The sequence below is a fragment of the Mesoplodon densirostris genome, chromosome 4 (genome assembly GCF_025265405.1).
Source record: "Mesoplodon densirostris isolate mMesDen1 chromosome 4, mMesDen1 primary haplotype, whole genome shotgun sequence".
Taxonomy (NCBI): domain Eukaryota; kingdom Metazoa; phylum Chordata; class Mammalia; order Artiodactyla; family Ziphiidae; genus Mesoplodon; species Mesoplodon densirostris.
The window spans coordinates 42,958,772-42,982,224 of record NC_082664.1 but is presented as its reverse complement, the minus strand read 5'-3'; the positions used below and the strand labels follow the sequence as shown (position 1 = coordinate 42,982,224).

Below are 23,453 nucleotides of genomic sequence, written 5' to 3'. Positions count from 1 at the left end.
TGAGCCTGCGCGTCCGGAGCCTGCGCGTCCGGAGCCTGTGCTCCGCAACGGGGGAGGCCACAACAGTGAGAGGCCCGCATACCGCAAAAAAAAAAAAAAAAAAAAAAAAAAAAGATAAATCATACACTTTATTATAATATATATTTTTAAAATATTTATTTATTTATTTAAATTTATTTGGTTGCACCGGTCTTCGTTGTGGCATGTGGGCTCCTTATTTGTGGCATGTGAACTCTTAGTTGCGGCATGCATGTGGGATCTAGTTCCCTGACCAGGGATTAAACCCAGGCCCCCTGCATTGGGAGCATGGAGTCTTAACCAATGCACCACCAGGGAAGTCCCTATTATAATATTTCTTTAAAATACAAATGAATGCAAAAAAAGTCCATTATGAACAACAAGAAAAAATCACAAATATCAAAATTTTAAATAAAGACATTGCTGTGCTGAGCCGTACAGGAGACTGAGGCAAAGAGAAAAATGTGCACCCCTATATCCATGCTTGTGTGTATTTTTATGTTGTTTCCCAGAATACCGAAGTAGTTGAAAAATTGAAAAGTAGGAGTGATAAAAGTCACATTATTTCAAGTTTATTCTCTTTGTTCCAAAACCAGCATTTCTTATCATTTTACTTTGGCTTTATTAGAAGCTAACTCATCAATAATATTTTAAAATTTATTTCTTTGCTTTTCTTATTTTCAATTGAGAGAACTGCCATGTCTGAAGTATTTAATATTGGCTTTCACTTGGTCAAGAGAAATTGGTTGACCAAACTTGTACTAAAGTTATAATCACATGCTTGCCATGTTTTTATGAAGTTTGGCTTATTTATTATCTAGATTGCTACTTTGTTAATTTAAGTTAACTAAATATTTAATAGATTCCACTGAACGATTTTGCTCTCCGGCACATTGATTTCAACAGTTGGAACAGGAACTGACTGAACTCAGAGGATCTGGCAAAGGGCACAATGATAGATCCAGTAACAATAAAGTAACTGAGCTTGAAAAATCAAAAAACTGTGAAACTGTCACAGAAGAACCAAGTCTTCAGCAGAAGATAGTGACCAAACTAAATGCCTTGAATGGAAGGGTAACATTCTGGAACAAAAAACTAGATGAGTATGTTGAATGAATTATCTAGTTGTTCAAATTTGAAACATGAGGGAAAAGAATGTTCTGGGCCACTGGTCGAGCTCAATTCTCTCCTTCAGGAGAGTATGAAGTATGAAGTAAAACATGACGTGTTTTTCCAGTCCAGTTCTTAGTAGAGGTAGGCATCATTGGTTCAAAGTTAGCATATAGTTTTTTACAGAAGCAATACTTTACTAGGAACACTGGACTTCCCCTGAGTGGCTTCTTGTCACATCATGACTTTAGTGTCTGCAAATTAAAAACATTACTTTTTTTAATGTTAGCTGCTACTGGTGCAGAAAGCACATACAAAAGTTGTCTGGAATCATGTAGAAAGAAACTCAGGTTGATAAAGCATAAACATAAAGCAAGAAGACTTAGTAAGTACTGTGAATTTTTTTAAAATTTACTAAGGCGCTAAGTGGATAAGTTAGTTTGCCCTGTAATAATAAATAGTAACAAAATAATAACAAATATTTATTGAGTTCTTACTCTGTGCCAAGCTCTTGGCTAAGAGCTTTACATATATTTTGCGTATATTTGCATATATGCATATTTGCATATATTTTGCGTATAATCCTCAAAAAAGCCTATTCAGGTGTAGGTACTATCAATCTTGTCATTTTCTAAGAAGTTGCAGCAGAAAAATGTTGTGACTTGTCTAAGATCTGAGAATCATAAATGGTGGAGCCAGGAGAGTCTTCTAACCTTCACTTACTCTGAGGTTAACAAAATTTGAGGTGATTTTAATTGCCAAAAACAGAATGTCTTTTACTTGGTTTAACTGTTAGCACCAAGCTTTCTTTATTCATTGATGAAAGCCTTATATTTTAACATCAGCTTAGAAGAAACTATCATGAATTTTAATGTTGTGATTTTTAGATCATTTTAATAACTTTATTTTTTTCTTAAATAGAATTGAAGGAATTTATCGTACTGAAGTAAAACAAAAGAAGAAAAGTCATAGTTTATTAATCCCATTTTTGTTAATTGAGTTGGAGACTGTGGGAAACATCCACTTTGAAGAAGGCACTCGATCTGATGACTGGTAAATCTTTTGATATTTAGTTATAGCTTTAAAACTAATTTTAAGTGCTTAGGATCATCAACCAAAATATCAACTTAGAAAAATCTTAAAATGTCCCATTTCAAAACACTTTCCATATAGAGTATTCATCCACTGAAAACTGGCAGTTACCTACTTTACCATATATACATTTCTCTGTTTATACTATTGCCATGAGCTAACTTGAAAACATCCTAATAGTATTTCTTTGCTCTTTACTTAATTTTCCTTAGCCCAAGAGCAGAATATAATTTAGAAAAGCTTATGGTCAAGAATAAATTTTATGTATGTTTATACGGTTTATTTCTGGACTGAATATAGCCCTGGATTCTGAATACTGGGTGAGAGGCTAGAAAAGGGAAGGCGTGGCAAAGCAGGATTGGCAACAGCAAGTTGCAAACACTGGAGGAGGCTGCCTAGTAAATTTCCTGGGGGTCCATGATCAAAGTGAAACCAGTTGTCTAGAGCTAGATAGAGCCAGGGTGCACATAGACTTTATGAGTTAAAATAAGGCAGACACTTAAAAACCAGGAATTCGGGAGAAAAGCCCATTTGGACAAAAATGGCAAAGCCACCCAAAATGGAAACAGGAAAAAGGCATCCACACTTCAGAATCAAGGCCTACTGGTAGACACAAGGAAGTGGTTGTGTTGCTTCAACTAGAGGGTACAACCCAAAAAATGATCCTAAAAAAAGAGAGCCTTGGCACAAAAATATCATAACTTTCATATTTCTGCAGTTACTTTCTCAAAATTGAGAAGCCCGTGAACAAGGAAACATGTAAAGCTATAGAATGGACTTGATATATCACCCCAGAGGATGGTTTTACTCACAGTCAGTGTTGAAACAAACACTGATTTTTGTGAAGTAAAATACAAAACTTACAATAACCTTTTAGACAGAAAAATGTGTGACTATTATCCATTACTTTAAGCCAAGCCCCCTGATTCTATTAGATGTGGCTCTAACTCACCTCTGTGAGTAAAAGCTTCTGAAGGGCCTTGGGTGTACCCTTGGTGGAAAAGTCTAAGACACTCTGCCCAAGGGACAAAAGGATCTTTTACAATACTTTCTTTTGTATCAGTAGATCCATTTGCCCAACAGTTATCACTGTTGCTTAACCACAATATTTGATTTTTATGTACAAAGATATAAAAGGTATTCATCCCAGTTCCCATGTAAACAAGTAGAGGCCTTGATTTTTCAAGTGTTAAGAATTGAATGGTGTCTCTCTGCAGGATGTATGCATAATTCTTCAGTCTTTCATTTGTATTCACTCAACCTAAGCAGAATTGTTTTTTACTATTTGTTTCTTTTTAACTTATCGCAAAGTAAGCTCTTTATAAAACAAGTACATTAGTGGGAAAAAAATGTAAAAGCAAAATAACTGAAAAGCCATTTAGGTAACCGTGTCAGCCTGATAGTAATTTAGATAGCTTTGGTGGATTTTAATAAGCATTAATAATTGTTTACTTGGTTTTAATAAAAATAACCTTGATCCATTTTAAGGAGAAAATCAAATACATGTTGGCAGAATTTCAAGGACTGTTTGTTACTTTTAGCATACTACAAGCTTGGCTACCTTAGCTCTGATCATTTATGTATATTAAGAAATAACTATTAAAGTGTTTTAAATTGCTCTGTGTGGTACATATCTGGTCATTTTATAATTTAAACACTGACTTTTCTTTAATATTTTTAAGGCCAATATTTAGCATTTAAATAAAAAGTACTGGAGTAGAGCTAGAACTAAAACATAAAGGTTTTCTACCAGAAAAGCCTATGTTTATAGTAAAAGAGCATTGCAGATTTCTAATTGTATATCGTTGTATATTTCTTAGCTTCATTTCTTTTACGAAATTGAAGAGATTTATTTTTCAGTTTAAAAAAGTCCTGATTTTACAGAGACTTGCCTGTTGAGTAGATTGTTGCCACTACAGCATTTTCATTATAGATCATATTATTTACCTCTGTATTGCCAACTGAGTTATCTATTGACATCAGACAACATTTATCAACATTTATCAGATGGGGACTCCAATGCATCAAAGATGCTGTCCTTGTGCTTGAGAAGCTTTTTTAACCTGCTTATAGATACATGGCATTTACAATTTAAAGAAATAACTTCAAAGTACCACAAAACAATACATAAGTGGCTCTGTGGGCTCCTTGGGGACAGATAGGATGTGCCTTATAAGTCATTACATCTAGCATAGGGCTGGCTGGATTCATAACTCAATAGATAACTAATTGAAGTCTCCCTATCAATATATAGATACTCAGTAGGTTCACTTTTGTCTATAAAATAACTTTCAGTAATTTATCTAGCTTTTTATATATAAACATTTCATGCTGTACTGTTTTAGGGAGCTACAGAAACTCAGACTTTTTGTTTTATACTGTTTTATATTTGTTTTTGATATGGTTTAAGTCAGCAAGTCAGTTAACAGTATTTATTAAATGCTTGTTTAGGATTTTGAAGTGATTTTAATAGATTTTATTAAGCTCCAGCCATTTAAAACCATGTACATTCTACATTTGCTAAGTGGGTGCATCATTTGGTTATTTATGAATGTTTGTAGGCATCTCTCTGTGTAACTGAATATCTTAGTCAATGTGTATATCACCACTGTGGATGCTCACACATTCAGGTCTTACTGAATGAGTGAGGGCACCCAGTGACATGAGGGGCCCTCACTCTCCTAACCTCTGCAGATCTTGTTGCTGTTAGCCATTCCTTCTGTGTGACTTCACCTCTCTCTCTTTTTTTTCCTGTAATTAGACATTTCCTATTTTCTTTTTACACTCTCCCTTGACAGTCTCTTCTACTCCTGCACCTTCAAAAATTACTTCAAGTTACAATCTCTCTCCTTTACTACAGTCCTGAATTTCTACCTATTAGACATTTCTAGCCAAATGTCCAACTGGCAAGGCAAACTCAACACATTTAAAAGGGAACTCAGCTGTAAAGCAAAAAGTAGACAGTGGGGTTAGAGTCAGAAAGCCTAGGTTCAAACTCTATCTGCATAGTCTTAAAACAGTTATTTAACTCATCTGAATGTCATCTGTAAAATGAGAAAATAAAAAACTATCACAAAAGGTTACTGTTAGGATTAGACAAGGTGATGTAGAAATATTTAGTTATTAATCTTTTTGCTTTTGTTTTCCTCTTCCTGCCCACAAACCACCCCTTCCTTCTGACTCCTCCATTCCTGTTTGTAGCACTACCACCCTCTTAGTCATAGAGGCACAACAAACACTGAAGCCATACTTGACTCCATTCTCTTCCTCAGTCTCCATATCCAATCAGCCTAAGACCCACAGGTTCTCTCCATAATGTCTCTTGCATTCGTTCTCTCCTTCTTTGTAACCAAAATCTCCCGCACATGGGCCGTCATAACCTTCCTCTTAGACTATTGCTACATACAGCCAGTCCCTTCCTATGCCAAGAGCACTCTGTTAAAAACAAAACAAAAGCCTCCTGTAGCAACCTGTTATCTTCCAAATTACATTCTAACTCTTCACCCTGACATTCAATGTCCTTCACTGTATAGTCTCCAAACTACCCTAACCCCTTTTCAAACCCTTTCAGAGTCAGCTGAACTGTGCATGCCTCACTGCTCTTAGAATATACCTGGTACACCATCACATAAGTGGTTTTCTTTGTTCTACGTCCTTCACCTAGAATGCCTCGCATCCCAGGCCCTGGCTCTATCATTGCCTGTCAAAACTTACTTTATCTTCAAGGATGACATCAAAAGCCATTCCTTTGTGAGGAATTTTCTTGTCATCTCCATGAGCTATAGTCATTTCTTCTTCTTCTTTTTGAATCTTCATAGCACTGAGTTTTATCTCTCCTATCTTATACTCTATTATAATTTTGCTTGTACTTGTCCTATTACTTCTTCACTTTATTGGTTTATAAACTCGGTGAAGATAGAGACTGCATCTTTTTAATCTTTGAGTCTTTTCTACTTTGTTCACTTGCTCAGCATTCATCCACTGAGCTTCTACCATAAGTCACATTCTATGCTAGGTGGTAGTGATAAAAGTCAAATAAGATATAGTTCCCTCTCTAATCAAGCCTACAATCTGCTGTAGAAGACTATGGTAATGAAATAGTAATAAGTTCTGGGATGACTGTACACATGGAGAATGTAGGAGGGGGCAACTGTGTGAAGATCAAAGCAGAGTGGTGAGTTAGAGAAAGTATTCTGGAAGTGGGGGCACTTGAGGGAGATGCTTTGATCTGAGTTTTGAAGGACCGATAGAAGTTAACTATACGAAGAATTAGAGGAAGGACTTTGCAGGCAGAGGAAACAGCATGTGAAAGGGTGTGGAAATAGTATAATATGTTCGGAGAACTCAGTAGTTCCACATGACAAGGGCCTGATCATTAAGGGTCTTGCAGGCTGGGTTGGGTAGTTTGAATTTTGCCCTTAAATCTATCAGACTCTTTGAAAGAAAGGTGTAGCAGATTTCAATATTATTTTATACAAAGTCCTAGAGAGTCATTATTTCAGGTTCAGACTAAAATGTGTATACATCAGACCAGTAACGACATGCTACCCAGTTGCATGTAGCACATATTCAGCAATGCTGTGAGAAGTTATCATCCTCCGTGACATACTGATAATATTGTAAGTCTCAGTACTTCTCTATCAGCATAGGTCTGTTCTCCCTCCTCCAGCAGTACTGCAGCCTCTGAATGATGTTTTCTCATCTACGGTGTGGCCAGGTGATTGAATTAATTGCTTTACTTCTGTGACCCCAGGTAGCACAGAGCCCTTGTCCTCTCAGCACCAGGGTTCCCTATCTCCAGGGCTCTAGGAATTCCATATGAGGAAGGGATCAGCTGCTTAATTCCCAAAGAAAAGCTCTATGAAAGGATCATACTACTTGGAGTTTCCTGTGCCATTCCTGGTTCTTGCATTCCTGGGAGACCAGGCTAGAAGCAGGGAACTGTCCATTCATCACTTCCATCTATTCTTGATTACTCTCAAGGGCAATTCTCGATTACCCTTTTGTTACTTTATAACAAAAACCTTATCTACATAAAACGCCTATAGCACTAGTTTCTATCAGAGCACAATAATAATGATAATAATAACAATTAGAGTGCAAGTAATAATGAGTTTCAGTGGTTCCAGGACATGTTGTTTAGGGGTGACTTGGACTAATTTAGGCCCACCCAGGAAATGATCCCCCTGTATATGATACTGTAGGTTTCCCACTGCATTCCCTCTGAAATCCCTATTTCCCTCTGAACTAGTTAGCAGCATTATGCTGGATTGCAGCACTATTTCTATCTGTCTCCTGTACCAGACTGCAAGCTCCTCTGGGATTAGTTTGGTTTGGGCAGCTCACTTTTCAACTCTCGGGGAAGAGTAACTGGGCAGTTCCTAGCTGCACTGGTTCAGTCTTTGCTAGTGAGAAAGGCGAATGCTCTAAATTAGGAGCTCAGATGTTAGTCTTAGGAAGAGACAACCCATCAGGAAGCTTACCTTTGTGATCTTAGCCCACACCCATGCTCAGGCCCTGGTTGATTATCCCAGTGAGGACCAGTCATCTCATTCAAAGGCAGATGTACCCCATATAGGAGCACTTAACTTCCTTTTCAAACTGATCCATTTTTTTCAAATTTATTTTTTATTTTTAAGGTAACATTGGTTTATAACGTTATATGTTTCATGTGTACAACATTATACTTCTACTTTTGTATACATTACAGTGTGCTCACCACCAAATATTTAGTTTCCATCTGTCACCATACAGTTGACCCCCTCCCTTAAATTTCAAATTAATCTAAATTCTGTGCTACTTTAAGACAGTGCCAGAATTATTACTGTGAGCATGGCCAGGCAAGGGCAGCAGAGAGCCAATGAGCATTGTGTACATTTTCCTGAGATCTTCACACAGCAGGCCCCTACTTCTCCTTCAATTCTTAGCTCAAATATCTTCTCTGAACGTCTTACCCAAGACCTGTCTTAAGTATCCCCTGCCTCTCCAAGCCTCTCTTACCCCAAGCCTTACCCCAAGCCTCTTTCTTCAGAGCACTTACCAGTTTAGATTTTTTTAATGTCTTGTTTATTTTTTTGTCCAACTCTCTTGGAAGATAGGATCCATGAGAGCAGGGACCCTGCCTCTTTCACTTCTATATCCCTAGTTATGAAGTTATTGCAATAGCCCAACTAAGAGATGATGGTGATTTTAACTAGGAAAATAGCAGTGGTAATGATTAAATAGGGTCATATTCAGGATGTATTTTAGATGTAGAGTCAAACAGACTTGCTGAAGACTTGGATATTGGTGAGGAAGAGAGGAGGCAAGGTTTATTCCAGGATTTTAACCTAAGCTACCAGTTAGGTGATGTTGCCATATACTGAGGTGGAAAACACTCAGGAGGAGCAGGTTTAAAGGCAGGTGTGTTAAATTTGAGAGGCCTATTACATATACAAGTGAACATAGCAAGCAGGTAGTTGGATGTTCAAGTGTGGGTATATCCAGCTAAGTGGGGTAAGGGTAAAGCCTGAAAATAAAATGTTGGAATTTACTAGTATAATAAATATATATGTATTTATATATATATAAATAATATATTTAAAATATGTATTCCCAAAGGACCAGGTGAAATGACCTAGGGATAGAGTTTATGGAAACAAGAGGAGAGCCAAAGACTGATTCCTGGGGCAATCCAACATTTAGAAGTCTGTCAGAGGAAAGAGAAGCAGTAAAGAAAAACATGAAAGAGCAGCCAGTAAGATGAAAGCCAGAAGCATGTAGTTTCACTGAAGCCAAAAAAGGAAGTGTTTCAATAAAGGAGGATTGCTCCATATCTTTTAGTCAGAACAAATATATAATAATTAATAAAAGAGCTCTTATTTTATGTTTCAAAGTTTAGTGCCTCTTTTACTGATTGAATAAGAACCAAATCAGAACTATACTGTATGACCATTTATCTTTAGCCCAAAAAGAAAATATTAGCTATTACTTTCTTCATATGTAACTTTGTGCTCTCAACCTTTTAAGGAAAATCTCTTTTCTTTGCATATATTTTGTATTCCCATATAGGTTTAATTCCTGCTATGAATTAATTCTATCACGTTTTTGTACATGGGACTTCAGAACATATGGTATTACAGGAGTGAAAGTAAAACGTGTCATCAAGGTTAACAATCGTATTTTGAGACTAAAATTTGAGGAGAAATTCCAAAAGTTTTTGGACAATGAAGATATGCATGATTCAGAGTAAGAAGTTAACTTCCATAAGGAACATTTTTACAAGTCTGATTTTATTTTGTAAAAGAAAGTCTTTCTGTTTTAAAAGTTTACAATATTGAAAATATCCTTGTCAGTAAATAGTTCCTTTTCATGCATCTTCCTTGACTAGGATGACCTCATAGTTTATCCACATTGGAGCTCTTTTTGAGACTGAGGAGGAGTGGAAGTTTAATAATGACACTGGAACATCCAGCGTAAATGGGAAATATCCTGGGCAAGGCATATGGTCACTTATCTACAGCTAGGCTTTTCTGAAATCAATTCTAAAACTTTTTTTGTCTTAATTATTCTTAAGGAGCTATCGACAGATGCTGGAATGCCTTTTTTATGTTTTTGATCCTGAAGTTACAGTGAAGAAAAAGCATCTGCTACAAATACTTGAAAAAGGATTCAAAGACAGTGAAACGAGCAAGGTAGCATAAAATATCATTCAGAATAATGCTTTCTTCCTAATGAATAAAACTTTGCCACTGATTAAGCGTGGTTTGATTCTCAGTGCTTTCATTCATGTTAGAGCAAACTTATACTGTTTCACAAAAAGCTTAGTGCCATCATGGAAAGTACAATCCCTCAGTATCCGAGGGGGATTGGTTCCAGGACCTCCCACAAATACCGAAATCCAAGGATGCTCAAGTCCTTTATATTAAATGGCATACTATTGGCATATAACCTATGCATATCCTTCTGTATACTTTAAATCATCTCTAGATTACTTGTAATACCTAATACAATGTAAATGCTGTGTAAATAGTTGTAAGTACAATGTAAATTCTATGTAAATATTTGTGGAAGCAGGGCAAATTAAAGTTTTGCTTTTGGGAACTTTCCAGAATTCTTTTTTTAAAATATTTTCAATCTACAGTTGGTTGAATCATGAATTACTTTATCTTCATGATTATCTATTTAATCTTTCTAGGCATCTTATATTTTATATTGTGATCCTTTTGTGGATGATTTTGAAATCCACTTCTTTAATCTGTTTTAAACTCTCCAAGGTCTTCTCCATCTTGAAAAAATGCATTCAGTTAACACTGCTGTGCTTTCTATCATCCTATTTTTCTCTTTACTTTTACTGCCACCATTTCTTTATTCTCTACTTCATTTTCCCCACCTTGATACTGATATTGCTATATCCTTGGTCACTCCTGAGCTCCAAAATATCCAATCAACCTTTCTCGGTCCTCCACCCATTTGACGAGGCAGCTGTAGCACACTGGTATAGAGCAGTGTTTCCTAATCCTTTTCTCATCATGGCACGCATAAAATCAAAGTATTGCTGCATTTGAATCCTGGCTTTCCTACTCACCAGCTGGGTGACTTCACCTCTCTGCCTGTTTCATCCATTCTGTAAAGTGAAGTTAATAATAGTATCTTCTTAACAGAATGGTTAGGATTTAGTGAGATATGTGCAAAAAGGTTCTTGGATACTTGTTCATAGCATCATTATTCACAATAGCCAAAAAGTAGAAGCAACCCAAATGTCCATTTACAAATGAATGGATAAATAAAATGTGGTATATACATACAAGAGAATATTATTCAGTCATAAGAAGAAATCAAATTCTGATACATGCTACAACATGGATGAACCTTGAAAACATTATGTTAAGTAAAAGAAGCCAGACACAAAGGGACAAATACTGTATGATTCCACTTACATAAGATATCTAGAATAGGCAAATTGGTAGAGACAGAAAGTAGAAAAGAGGTTACCAGGGGATGGGGAGGATAGAGGGACAGAGAGTTATTGTTTAATGAGTATACAGGTTCAATTTGGGATGACGTTCTGGAAATGGATAGCGGTGATGGTTGTACAACATCGTGAATGTACTTAATGCCAATGAATTGTACACTTTAAAATGGCTAAAAAATGGTAGCTTTTAATCTTATGTGTTTTTTTTTACCACAATAAAAAAAATCACCAATAAAGCTTTCCAACCTCTTGGTGGAGAATAAATTGGAGGGAGTAGAAGCAAGGACAGGGGCACTATACGGGGGAGGTCCTACAGCAGCTCAGGCCAGAGATGATGGTGGCTTCAGCAGGGTGGTATAGTAAGAGTGCCCTCAATGTACTTTCTGGAAGAGAAGTAGGAAGTAGGTGAAGAATTGAGGAAGGCGAGTGAAGTGCTCAGGGTCAGATCAGAGAACTCTGAACCATCATGGCACAAAGGGTAGAGGAAGGATGGGGCTATTTCTGTGTGTTTTCTGCCTGCCAGACACTGTGCTAGCACTTTATCCCCTGCATCTCCTAAAGGAGATACAATATCTCTAATCCTTCCAGTAGTGTTCTACACTGCTCTGTCCAATATGGTAGCCACCACCCACATGTGGCTACTGAGCATTTGAAATGTGACTGGTCAGAATTAAGGTGTGCTAAAAGTTTAAGACATATAATACCAGTTTTTGAAGACTTAGTACAGAAAAAAAGACTATAATTTCTTATATTGATTACATATTAAAATGATAATATTTGTGAAATATTAGATTAAATAAAATATATTATTAAAATTTACCAAAAAAGTTCTTAGACCAGTTCCTGGCACACAGAAAATTTTTTATTAAATTCACCATTATTGCTGAAACATTTGATTATGAGACTGACACGCAGCCTTCTGTGCTAAGGAGGCAGGTTATTGCTGAAACATTTGATACTTTTGATTGCTCTTTCCATTTTGAAACTCTCCTTTAGCATCCATACACTATTGTCTTTCCCCGTCTTGCCTCTAAACAAGAAAATACCAGAAGGTTAAAGTTTACTATTCTGCCCTTCTTTCTCCACACACCATCAATTACTCTCATTGTTAAGATCTTAGAAATGGGGGAACATAATTGGCTAGAAAAATCACTGGGTAGCACAAAGATCAGATAAGCTAAATTTCTATGTTATGTTGTGCACACAATGAGTAAAGATTGATATTTATGTTCTGCATCATTTAAGAGATGGGATCTGATTAAAAAGATATGCTGTGTAAGCAGCTGAGAAGGAGGATTTGGCTTAGTGTGGCAGTGTCTGGTCCAGGCAGAGAGCCATGCACATAGCCTCTATCTCATGGATATTTAGTGATGTTCATGGGAAATCTGAGATTATAATTACTAGAATGTGGAATTTGTGATCAGATGAGCCACATTTTAGTATTTTTTTTCTAAATCTCTTTGAATAACAGGTTTCAATAAGAAAACAGGCAATTCAGCATTTATATAAAAGATATATTTTAGATAATTTGGCTACTAATATTAAGCTAGTAATAATTTCAAAACTCCAAGATAGTGACAAGGAGGAGTAGACCTGAGTCCAAGTCATGACTTTGGCAATTTCTGCTTCAGTCCTTGGATAGATCATATAATCTCTCTTAGGTCTAGTTTTTTTTTTTTTTTTTTACTGCTAAAAATAGAGATTTTTGTTTGTTTTTTAGAGCTGCTTTCACAGCAAGTAATATGAATATTTCTGATAAAACACTTTTAAAGAAATAACTCTAATCACAAGACAAACTAAAATTTCCATGCATTAGCACAATGAGATGTATCTGGAAAATAATGTAGATTATTAGACCAATTATTAGACTATTTATTTATTTAAATAAGAATCTTCAGTGTAATTTCTCACAGAATGTTCTTTTTGGAATTTGCACAGTTGCTAGTGGAGTATCCTTGAAAACATGCAAAACTATAGCTCCTGCACCAGGAGCTGAGTGGTCAGTTTTGACTCTGGCTGGTTTTACAGGAATAAATGTTGTTCTGTATTACTTTTCATAAATCTATTTGCATATAAAGTTAAAATATATAAATGGTTTTATAGAATGAAGTTGCACCTGAAGGTTATCTACTTCTTTTCAGTGAGTCTGACCTGCAGTTTCCTTGCACAGACACATAAACATAAAATGATAAACCATCTTACTAAAGTTGAAGTATTGTCAATCTTGTAAAAATACTCATACTTTGTTTTTTCTTTACAGTTCCCTCTCAGAAAAGAAGCTGTTATTCTTGCTAACAGCCTAAGTATATGTGAGTGTCCCAGAATTGAATTTCTACAGCAAAAGTACAAGGAGGAGAAGAAAAACTCTCTTGAGCATGAGCTCTGCAGACATGGTAATACAAGTATGCGGTGTTTCTGAACTTTTAAGTTCTAAGTATTCAAATTCATTAATTATTTGCATAATATTTTTGATACTTGGTTTTATCAACCTGGGTGGTTTTCTGAAACCCATTTTAGTTAGTGTTTACCAGTGTAGTGATACATGACTTTCTGATCTATTACTTTAGTCAGGTTGTCAACAAATATTTACTGAGTGATTATTATCAGCAACATCAATAGGGTGAGACTAATTCGTTAATCATATTTAATCCATCTTATATGAAATAAACACTTTTCATAATCTGCTTCTGTTCATTAAGTTGTGTCCTAAAAATAAACTTACCATATTTATGTACATGTTATACACACACACACACACACACAATCACCATACAAACCCCAAATTCATAGGAAAGAGAAAAGAGAACTTGGCCTATTTATATGATAATCATTATATAAAGCACTTGGGAAGGCAGGCCTTATTTGTCCTTAATTATCAAAATATAAGATGATAAGAAAACCTGGTTATTAATCTAAAGTTGGCTAAAGACAAATTGTGAAGTGTGTGGATTGCTTTAAAGTTGCCTTATAGAAGATAAATATTTGGTATCTTAATTTAGTCACAGTTATTAGTACTTTATGTGCACCTTGAATATATGTAAATAAAAGTACATGAGTCAGTTTGTAGGACACTTCTGGGAGAGGTTCTCAGGTACCCACAGACTGAAGACAAAGACCAGCTCATCATGTCCTCTCTTGCCCCACCCTCTTCCACTTTTCATTCTTCAGTTCCACCAGTATTTATTGAATGCTTACTGGGTATTAGGCACTTGGTTGGTGATAGGGATTTAGTCAATACAGACTAGACAGTTTCTCCTTTATGGTGCTTACAAACAATAATATCCAAATAAATGTAAAATTACAATTATAATAAGAGCTACAAAGATGAAGTACTAATGCATAGTACCAAAGAATGTAAAATAAAGAGAACCGATCAGGTCAGGGAGTAAGGGACATCTATTCTTTGGTTTCAACTATCCAACCTTCTGAAGACTGGGTAGTCAGAAATTTGGTTAACTGAATTCTATAAAAGTAATATTCTAGGTTCCAGACTCTAGCTCTGTTAAGATGATGCATGCTGAACTGAATTATGTGTGTTTTGCAGTCTTTCATTCAGTTAATAATAGTCAGAAAATTAAGCAGATTACTGAATCTAGAAAGAACTACTATTTGAAAAAACCATTTGCTTTTTTCCTCATCCTTCTCCATTCTCATTTAAGAAATATCCATGATAGGGACTTCCCTGGCAGTCCAGTTGTTAATACTTCACCTTCCATTGCAGGGGGTGCTGGTTCGATCCCTGGTCAGGGAGCTGAGATCCCACATGCCTTGTGGCCAAAAAACCAAAGCATAAAATAGAAACAATATTGTAACAAATTCAATAAAGACTTTAACAATAGTCCACATCAAAAAAAATCTTTAAAATTAAAAGAAATATCCATGATGTTTTTCTTGATCCTTCTGGAATATACTTTCTAAAACAATTAGATTCTCCCAATTTACATTTCATAACTTGTACATAGTTTTAAAAATCATCTGAATACTTTATGCATAGTAATTAGAAGTTGTTTCATAGGATTCAGTGACTCCTAGAGATCCTTAGGATTTAGTGAATTTCAAGGTTCCTTAATATCTAAAGGGAAAAGAAATGTTCATCCATTCAGTAGACATATATTGAGTGCCTCTTATGATCTAAGCTATGTGCTGATGATACAGAGATGAATTTTTACCTAGTTAACAAGAACAAAAAATTCCTTAAATTAATTCATAAAAATATTGATAAATATTGTCTTCTTTCCTTCTTCCTTCTCTGTAAAGCTTTGCTTGCTATAATCACAGGAATTCTCTTTTATAAACATTTTATTTATGCAACAAATATTTATTGAGCTTCTATTTTGGATCAAGCAGTGTGCTGTGTGCTTTACGGTGGCAGACAAGATAGCCAGGATCTCTACCTTTACAAAATATATAGTCAAGTCTGGGGCCAATAAGGAAGATGATATTGGAAAATTATTCAAATGAATTAGTGTTAAAACATTTTGTTTTTTCACACTAGGTATCCTCCTGATTACAAAGGTTTTCCTTGGCCAGAGTGTTCAGGCTCGTGATCAGGACTCCATCAGTCAAGCCAACTACCCAATGATTAATTCAGTGTTCATTCCTCAAAAATATTTACTAAGTATGTCTGCCATGAGATAAACCTTTTTTCATCTTTCTGAATACAAAATGTTTCCATTTAATACAGATGCTTACAGCTTAACCTCTACCTAACAAAACTTATAAACTTAATAAAAACCTGTTCCTAGCTACTAATGAACTTCTATATTTCTATTTCCTACTTCAGTGACATTTATATATGTATGCATGTAGATATTTTATTTTGTAAAAGTTTGTTTTATGTTTTATATACACAGATATATATATGTATAATATATTATATGTATTTCAAAAAATAGAACCCACCCAACTTTTAACAACAAAAAAGTAATATATTTGTTAAAAACTATATGGCTAAACATTGAAAAGTGAAAAAGTATGAAAAGGAAAAGGAGATGAATAAAACTAAACCCTACTAGTCTGTGTAGTGAAAGGGTGACTAGTATTTATAGAATTAAGAAATTGTCTACAGTGGTGGGAAGATATAAGAGAAAATACCTCAATGACATAATATTTGGAACTTACTGAGTTTGTTGTTTATTAATCTATGTAAGGGTGAAAAAAGTATATTAAATATCATTTTGAAGAGTGTTTGTTTGTTTTGCTTGTTTTTGTTTTTTATTTTACCCTAGATTCTATCATGGGACAAAGAAACTGTGATTGCAGCATTCGGCAGTACAAGTGGTTTGTCTTTGATCATGACCTTGTTTTGCCTGAATACATCGTAGAATTTGAGTATATTACAGTGGTATGAATGCATTTTTTAAAAATTTTCTTTATTTTTTTGGCTGTGGCGGGTCTTAGTTGCGGCACGCGGGATCTTCGTTGAGGCATGCAGGATCTTTCGTTGTGACACACAGGCTTCTCTCTGTGTGGCACATGGGCTCCAGGGCGCGAGGGCTCTGTAGCTGTGGCGCATGGGCTTAGTTGCCCTAGGCATGTGGGATCTCAGTTCCCCGACCAGGGATCGAACCCACATCCCCTGCATTGGAAGGCGGATTCTTTACCACTGGACCACCAGGGAAATCCCATGAATGCATTTTAAAAACTGGAATTCCTTTAATGAGAACAGAACAGTAATTTGAAGCCTCATAATGTTATGTTTATAATATATATATACAGGCATACCTCGGAAATATTGTGGGTTCAGTTCCAGACCACTACAATAAAGTGAATATTGCAGTAAGGTTAGTCACACTAATTATTTGGTTTCCCAGTGCATATAAAATTATTTTTACACTATACTGTAGTCTATTAAGTGTGAAACAGCGTTATGTCTAAAAAATATATACATACCTTAATTAAAAAAAAGTATACTTCATTGCTAAAAAATGTTACTCGTCATCTGAGCCTTCAGTGAGTCATAATCTTTCTGCTGGTGGAGGATCTTACCTCCACAGGGATGGCTGCTGACTGATGAGGGTGGTGGTTGCTGAAGGTAACGGGTGGCCATGACAATTCCTTAAAATAAGACAACAATGAAGTTTGCCGCATCAATTGACTTTTTCTTTCATGATTGACTTCTCTGTAGCATTGCAGTGCTGTTTGATAGCATTTTACCCACAGAACTTATTTCAGAATTGAAGTTAGTCCTCTCAAATCCTGCCACTGCTTTATCAACTAAGTTTATGTAATATTCTAAATCCTTTGCTGTCACTTCAACAGTCTTCACAGCATCTTCACCAGGAGTGGATTCCATCTCAAGAAACCACTTTCTTTGCTCATCCATAAGAAGCAACTCCTCATCTGTAAGGTTTTCTCATGAGATTGCAGTAATTCAGTCATATCTTCAGGCTTTACATCTAGTTCTCTTGCTATTTCCACCATATCTGCCAATACTTCCTCTACTGAAGTCTTGAACCCCTCAAAGTCATCCATGAGGGTTGGAATCAACTTCTTCCAAACTCCTGTTAACATTGATATTTTGACCTCTTTCTGAATCAAGAATGTTCTTAATGAGATCTAGAATGGTAAATCCTTTCCAAACAGTTTTCAATTTCCTTTTCCCAGATCCGTCAGAAGAATCTCTATCTATGGCAGCTATAGCGTTATGAAATGTATTTCTTAAATAATAAGACTTGAAATTTGAAATTAGTCCTTAATCCATGGGCTGCAGAAAGGACGTTATGTTAGCAAGCACAAAAACAACATAAATCTCATTGTACGTCTCCATCAGAGCTCTTGGGTGACCAGGTGCATTGTCAATGAGCAGTAAGTAGTATTTTTAAAGAAATCTTTTTTTTCTGAGCAGTAGGTCTAGACAGTAGGCTTAAAATATTCAGCAAACCATGTTGTAAACAAATGTGCTGTCATCCAGGTTTTGTTGTCCCATTTATAGAGCACAGGCAGAGTAGATTTAGCATTTAAGGGCCCCAAGATTTTCAAAATGGTAAATGAGCATTGGCTTCAACTAAAAGAGCCCCTAACAAGTGACTCAGCCTGTCCTTTGAAGCTCTGAAGCCAGACACTGACTTCTCCTTTTTGGCTATGGAAGTCCTAGATGGCATCTTCTAATATAAAGCTGTTTTCATCTACATTGAAAATCTACTTTTTAGTGTAGTGACCTTCATTAATGATCTTAGCTGGATCTTCTGGATAACTTGCTGCAGCTTCTACATGAGCACTTGCTACTTCACCTTGCACTTCTATGTTATGGAGACGGCTTCTTTCCTTGAACCGCATTGAACCAACCTCTGCTAGTTTCAGACTTTTCTTCTGCAGTTTCCTCACCTCTCTCAGCCTTCATAGAATTGAAGAGAGTTAGGGCCTTGCTCTGGATTAGGCTTTGACTTAAGGGGATGTTGTGGCTGGTCTGATCTTCTATCCAGAGCACTAAATCTTTTTCCATATTAGTAATAAGGCTGTTTCACTTTCTTATCATTCATGTGTTCACTGGATAGTACTTTTAATTTTCTTCAAGAACTTTTCCTTTGTATCCACAGCTTGGCTAACTATTTGGAGCAGGAAGCCTAGCTCTCAGCCTATCTCAGCGTTCAGCATGCCTTCCTCACTAGACTTAGTCATTTCTAGCTTTTGATTTAAAATGAGAGGTATGTGACTCGTCCTTTCACTTGAACACTTAGAGGCCATTGTAAGCTTACTAACTGGCCTTATTTATTTATTTATTTATTTATTTATTTATTTATATTTGCGGTACACGGGCCTCTCGCTGTTGTGGCCTCTCCCGTTGCTGAGCACAGGCTCCGGACGTGCAGGCTCAGCGGCCATGGCTCACGGGCCCAGCCACTCCATGGCATGTAGGATCTTCCCGGAACGGGGCAGGAACCCGTGTCCCCTGCATCAGCAGGAGGACTCTCAACCACTGCACCACCAGGGAAGCCCCTAACTGGGCTTATTTTAAGACTGTCTTGTCTCAGGTAATAGAGAGGCCCAAAGAGAGGGAGAGAGACAGGGAAATGGCTGGTCAGTGGAGTAGTCAGAACACACACAACATTTATTAAGTTCACCATCATATATGAGCATGGTTTGTGGCACCCCAAAATAATTACAATAGTAACATCACAGATCACAGATCACCATAACAAACATAATAATAATGAAAAAGTTTGAAATATTATGAGAATTACCAAATGTGACACAGAGACATGAAGTGAGCAAAGGCTGTTGGAAAAATAGCACCGATAGACTTGCTTGATGTCTTCAATTTGTAAAAAATGGCAATAAACCAAAACACAATAAAACAAGGTATGCCTATATATAAATATAAAATGATTATTCTTTAAAGGACTTAAGTTTCAAAACAAATCATTATGACACCTAAATATTTTATCATGCAAATATATTACATGAGTAATATATAACTGTAGTCTCACTGGAAAAGATTCAAACTGTATTGAAGAATATAGAATAAACATGAAAATCTGCTTTCACCTCAATCTCACCACCACTCCCTTTCCTGAAGGCATCCACCATTAATAGCTTTGTGGGTTTGCTTTCAATCTTTTTTTCTGTGCATTTACACATATAACAACTTATACCATTTTACGTAGTAGAGTCAAGTTCTAAGTGTTCTGTAAATTTTTTGCCTTTAACAATATGGTTTGGACAAATTTCACTTCAGTACACATAGGTCTATACTTCAGTCTTTTGGTGACTTCATACTATTCAGTAATAATCTGACTTATTTGACTGTTCCCCTGGTGATGAAACACAGGTTGTCTCCAATTTTATTACTATTTAAAACAATATTTCAGTGAGTATCATTGCAGATGCATCTTCCATACAAGTATGGAAGTTTTTCTGCAGCACATATTTGTATAAGAATTGGCTAGTCAAAGGATATATGGATATATGTGTTTTAATTTTGATAGATTTTGCCAGTACTCTTTACAGAAGTTGAACCATTTTATAAATTTCCAACAGTGTGCGACAGTGCTTGTTTCTTTACATCTTTACCAACACAGGTATTATCAATCTTTTTGTTTATATCTGATGGCCAAAGAAAGGATATTTTATCCTTTCATGTGCTTATAGATTATTTACAGTTTTATGAATCACCTGTTATATCCTTTGACCATTTTCTGTTGGACTCTATCTTTTTCATATTGATTGGAAAAATCTTTATATGCATTCTAGATGTTAATCCTTTATCTTTTATATATACTGCAAATGTTTTCTGTCACTTGTATTTTCATTTTATTTGTAGCGAAAAAAGTATTTGTCATTTTCATTTGTAATTTACAAGTTAATTTTTAAGAGATCAGATCTCTCCATCTTTTACATTATGGATTCTGAATTTTATGTCTCATTTCATAAGGCTTATATAAATATTCTCCTTTATTTTCTTCCAATTCTAATATAGGTTGTTCTAAAATTTTTAGCTTTTTTTTTTTGGCTGTGTCGGGTCTTAGTTGCAGTACACGGGATCTTCGTTGAGGCATGTGGGATCTTTTGTCGCGGCGCACAGGCTCTTCTTTCGTTGCGGTGTGCGGGCTTCTCACTAGTTGTGGCGTGTGGGTTTTCTCTTCTCTAGTTGTGGTGTGCAGGTTTTCTCTTCTCTAGTTGTGGCACGTGGGTTTTCTCTTCTCTAGTTGTGGTACGTGGGCTCCAGGGCTCATGGGCTCTGTAGTTGTGGCAGGTGGCTCTCTAGTTGAGGTGCCCAGGCTCAGTAGTTGTGGCACATGGACTTAGCTGGCCCCGTGGCATGTGGGATCTTAGTTCCCCGACCAGGGATCAAATCCACGTCCCCTGCATTGGAAGGCGGATTCTTTACCACTGGACCACCAGGGAAGTACCTAAAACCTTTAGTTTTTTAATTCTATCTAGAAATTGTTTTATTCTGTGTGAGGTAGGGGAGGTCAAATAAGTTTATCCTTAAAAATGGACCAAGCATCATCTTTTTTACTCTATTTTGAAATATTAGCTATCATTAAAATTATTTTCATATATAAGTGGTCTATTTATAGATCCTTCTATTTCTGTTCCATTGATCTCTCTGTCTAATCTTGGACACCTACCACATTATTTTGGTTATTACAACCTGATGATATGTTTTGATATGTGATAGGGCAAATTCTCTTCCCCTGTCCCCACTTATATATTTTTTAAAATTCTTGGCTATTCTTGAACATTTTCCTTTCCAAATAAAATTTAGAAACAGTCTGTTAAGTTCTATTTAAAAGTCCTACTAGGATTTGATTGTGATTGTATTGAATTTAAATTTAATTTGGGGCAAACTGACTACTTTGTAGTATTGGGCCTCTCATCCAGGAACATGATAAGTTATTCCATTTACTCAAGTGTTCTCCAACATTTTCCTTTATATACGTCTTAAACATTTCTTGTTAAGTATAGTTCTGGGCATTTATATTTTATATTGTTATGAAGCGGATTGAATCGGTCAAATATGCTTTCAGCAAAAGACACAGAAATCCAAACAAACAGAAAACAGAATAACTGAAATAACAAGAAGTAGTGAGGCCAAGTCCCTGGCTGTTGTGACTGACTTCAGTGATGTCGGCAAAGAGCTCCATCATCCTTCTGCTTGCCACTTCATGAGCTCTTTTAATCGGAATATTCAGTTCTTTCGTCACCTCTGGGAAGTTTCTTTCTCTTAATTCCTTGATCATTTCTTCTCTTCCATTCTCTGTTAAGCCCTCTGGAACCTCTGTTTGTTAAACATTGGACATCCTGAACTGATCCTGCATGTATTTTAATTTTTTTCTCTTGTATTTACATTTCCATTTTTAAATTCTGTGTTCTGGAAGATGTCCTCAATATTAGCTTCCACTTGCTAATTTGATTTGCTGTCATATCCATTTGGTTTCTCAGAACGTTTATTGAATATTTTCTATTTCACTAATTGTTTTTATTTTGACTTCAAAGCATTTACCCTATTCTTTTCTATAGCAGCCTATTCTTTTATAGATGCTTTGTTCTCCCAAATTTTAAAAAATTATCTTATGGGGACTTCCCTGGTGATCCAGTGAGTAAGACTCCATGCTCCCAATGCAGGAAGCCCGGGTTTGATCCCTGGTTGGGTAACTAGATCCCCCACGCATGCTGCAACTGAGAGTTCATGTGCCGCAACTAAAGATCCCTCATGCTGCAACGAAGATCCCGCATGCTGCAACTAGGACCGATGCAGCCAAAATAAATAAATAAATATAAAATGAAAAAGTAAAAAAAAAATTCTCTTAGGGACCATTTTGGTTTTTTCTAGACCCATTTCTGTTTGTTCATGTTGTTTTTGCCCACTCATCCACAGTTCTTATGATAATTACTCAGTTGCCTGATAATTACCTAGAGCATCCTCCTGCTATTTTACTTGTTCACTCTGAACATCAAGTTTCTTGGAATCTGCTCTTTGAAGTGGTTATCTCCTGCACATATTTTGGCTGCAGGTTACATTTCTGCTCCTATTTGTCTGTCAGTTCAGTCCCTTCTGATTTATATCTCACAATTTTTAGTCTTTTGTTGGTACCCTCTCCACTGTTATAAAATATTTTTAAATTGTCTTTTGCTAGTTTTACGGAATTTTCAGCAGGAGGACACACCCATTCTTAGCCCACAATTTTAATCTACTCTCACAGATTTCCTAATGTGATACTCATCATAGATATTACTATATAACAGGAAAAAAAGTTAATTCATCTTTCCTACATAGCCTATTTCTTTTTCAAAATGATAAATACAGCAACCAAATTTTCAACATTTTTAATAAATTTTTTAGGTCAAGCCTCACTCTTTATTTTCTGCATTCAACAATGTTATCCTAGAAGAAAGCAAAACAAATTCAGAAGGATCAGTATTGTCCCAGGATTTGAAATTTGATGATGAAGTTATAAAAATGGATCCCAGGATCAAGCCCAGACCAAAACTTATTAGCTTGGATGATAAAACAATACTTTCCCTTGCCAAGACTAGCATTTACAGTCATATTGTGGTGAGTATTATGAGGAATAAAATTTGGGGACACGAACCTTGAATTTGGTCAGAATCTATCGCATGAAATCTAAACATATTAAACCACCTATCTGATGATGCCAGGCAGCATGCTGTCCATGCTGGGCATGCTTAAAAGTGCCCAGCCCTTTTCTTCTACAGATCAGTGTTGTCCAGTAGTAATATAATATGAACCACATATGTAATTTTGAATTTTCTATTAGCCACATTTTTAAAGATTTTTAAAATTAAAAGGTAAGATTAATTTTAATAATATATT

General features: G+C 35.9%; 1 protein-coding gene across 1 annotated transcript in view; it reads left to right on the top strand.

Moving 5' to 3' along the window:
- The window catches only part of LRRC9 (leucine rich repeat containing 9), a 96,630-nt gene that overhangs the window by 12,106 nt on the left and 61,071 nt on the right, over positions 1–23,453 (top strand). Inside the window, exons 8-15 of the mRNA XM_060098074.1 lie at positions 925–1,121; positions 2,050–2,181; positions 9,271–9,447; positions 9,776–9,893; positions 13,434–13,566; positions 15,669–15,791; positions 16,402–16,517; positions 22,962–23,174. Of these exons, the coding sequence (XP_059954057.1) occupies positions 925–1,121; positions 2,050–2,181; positions 9,271–9,447; positions 9,776–9,893; positions 13,434–13,566; positions 15,669–15,791; positions 16,402–16,517; positions 22,962–23,174 (1,209 nt within the window). The remainder of the gene's footprint in view (positions 1–924; positions 1,122–2,049; positions 2,182–9,270; positions 9,448–9,775; positions 9,894–13,433; positions 13,567–15,668; positions 15,792–16,401; positions 16,518–22,961; positions 23,175–23,453) is intronic.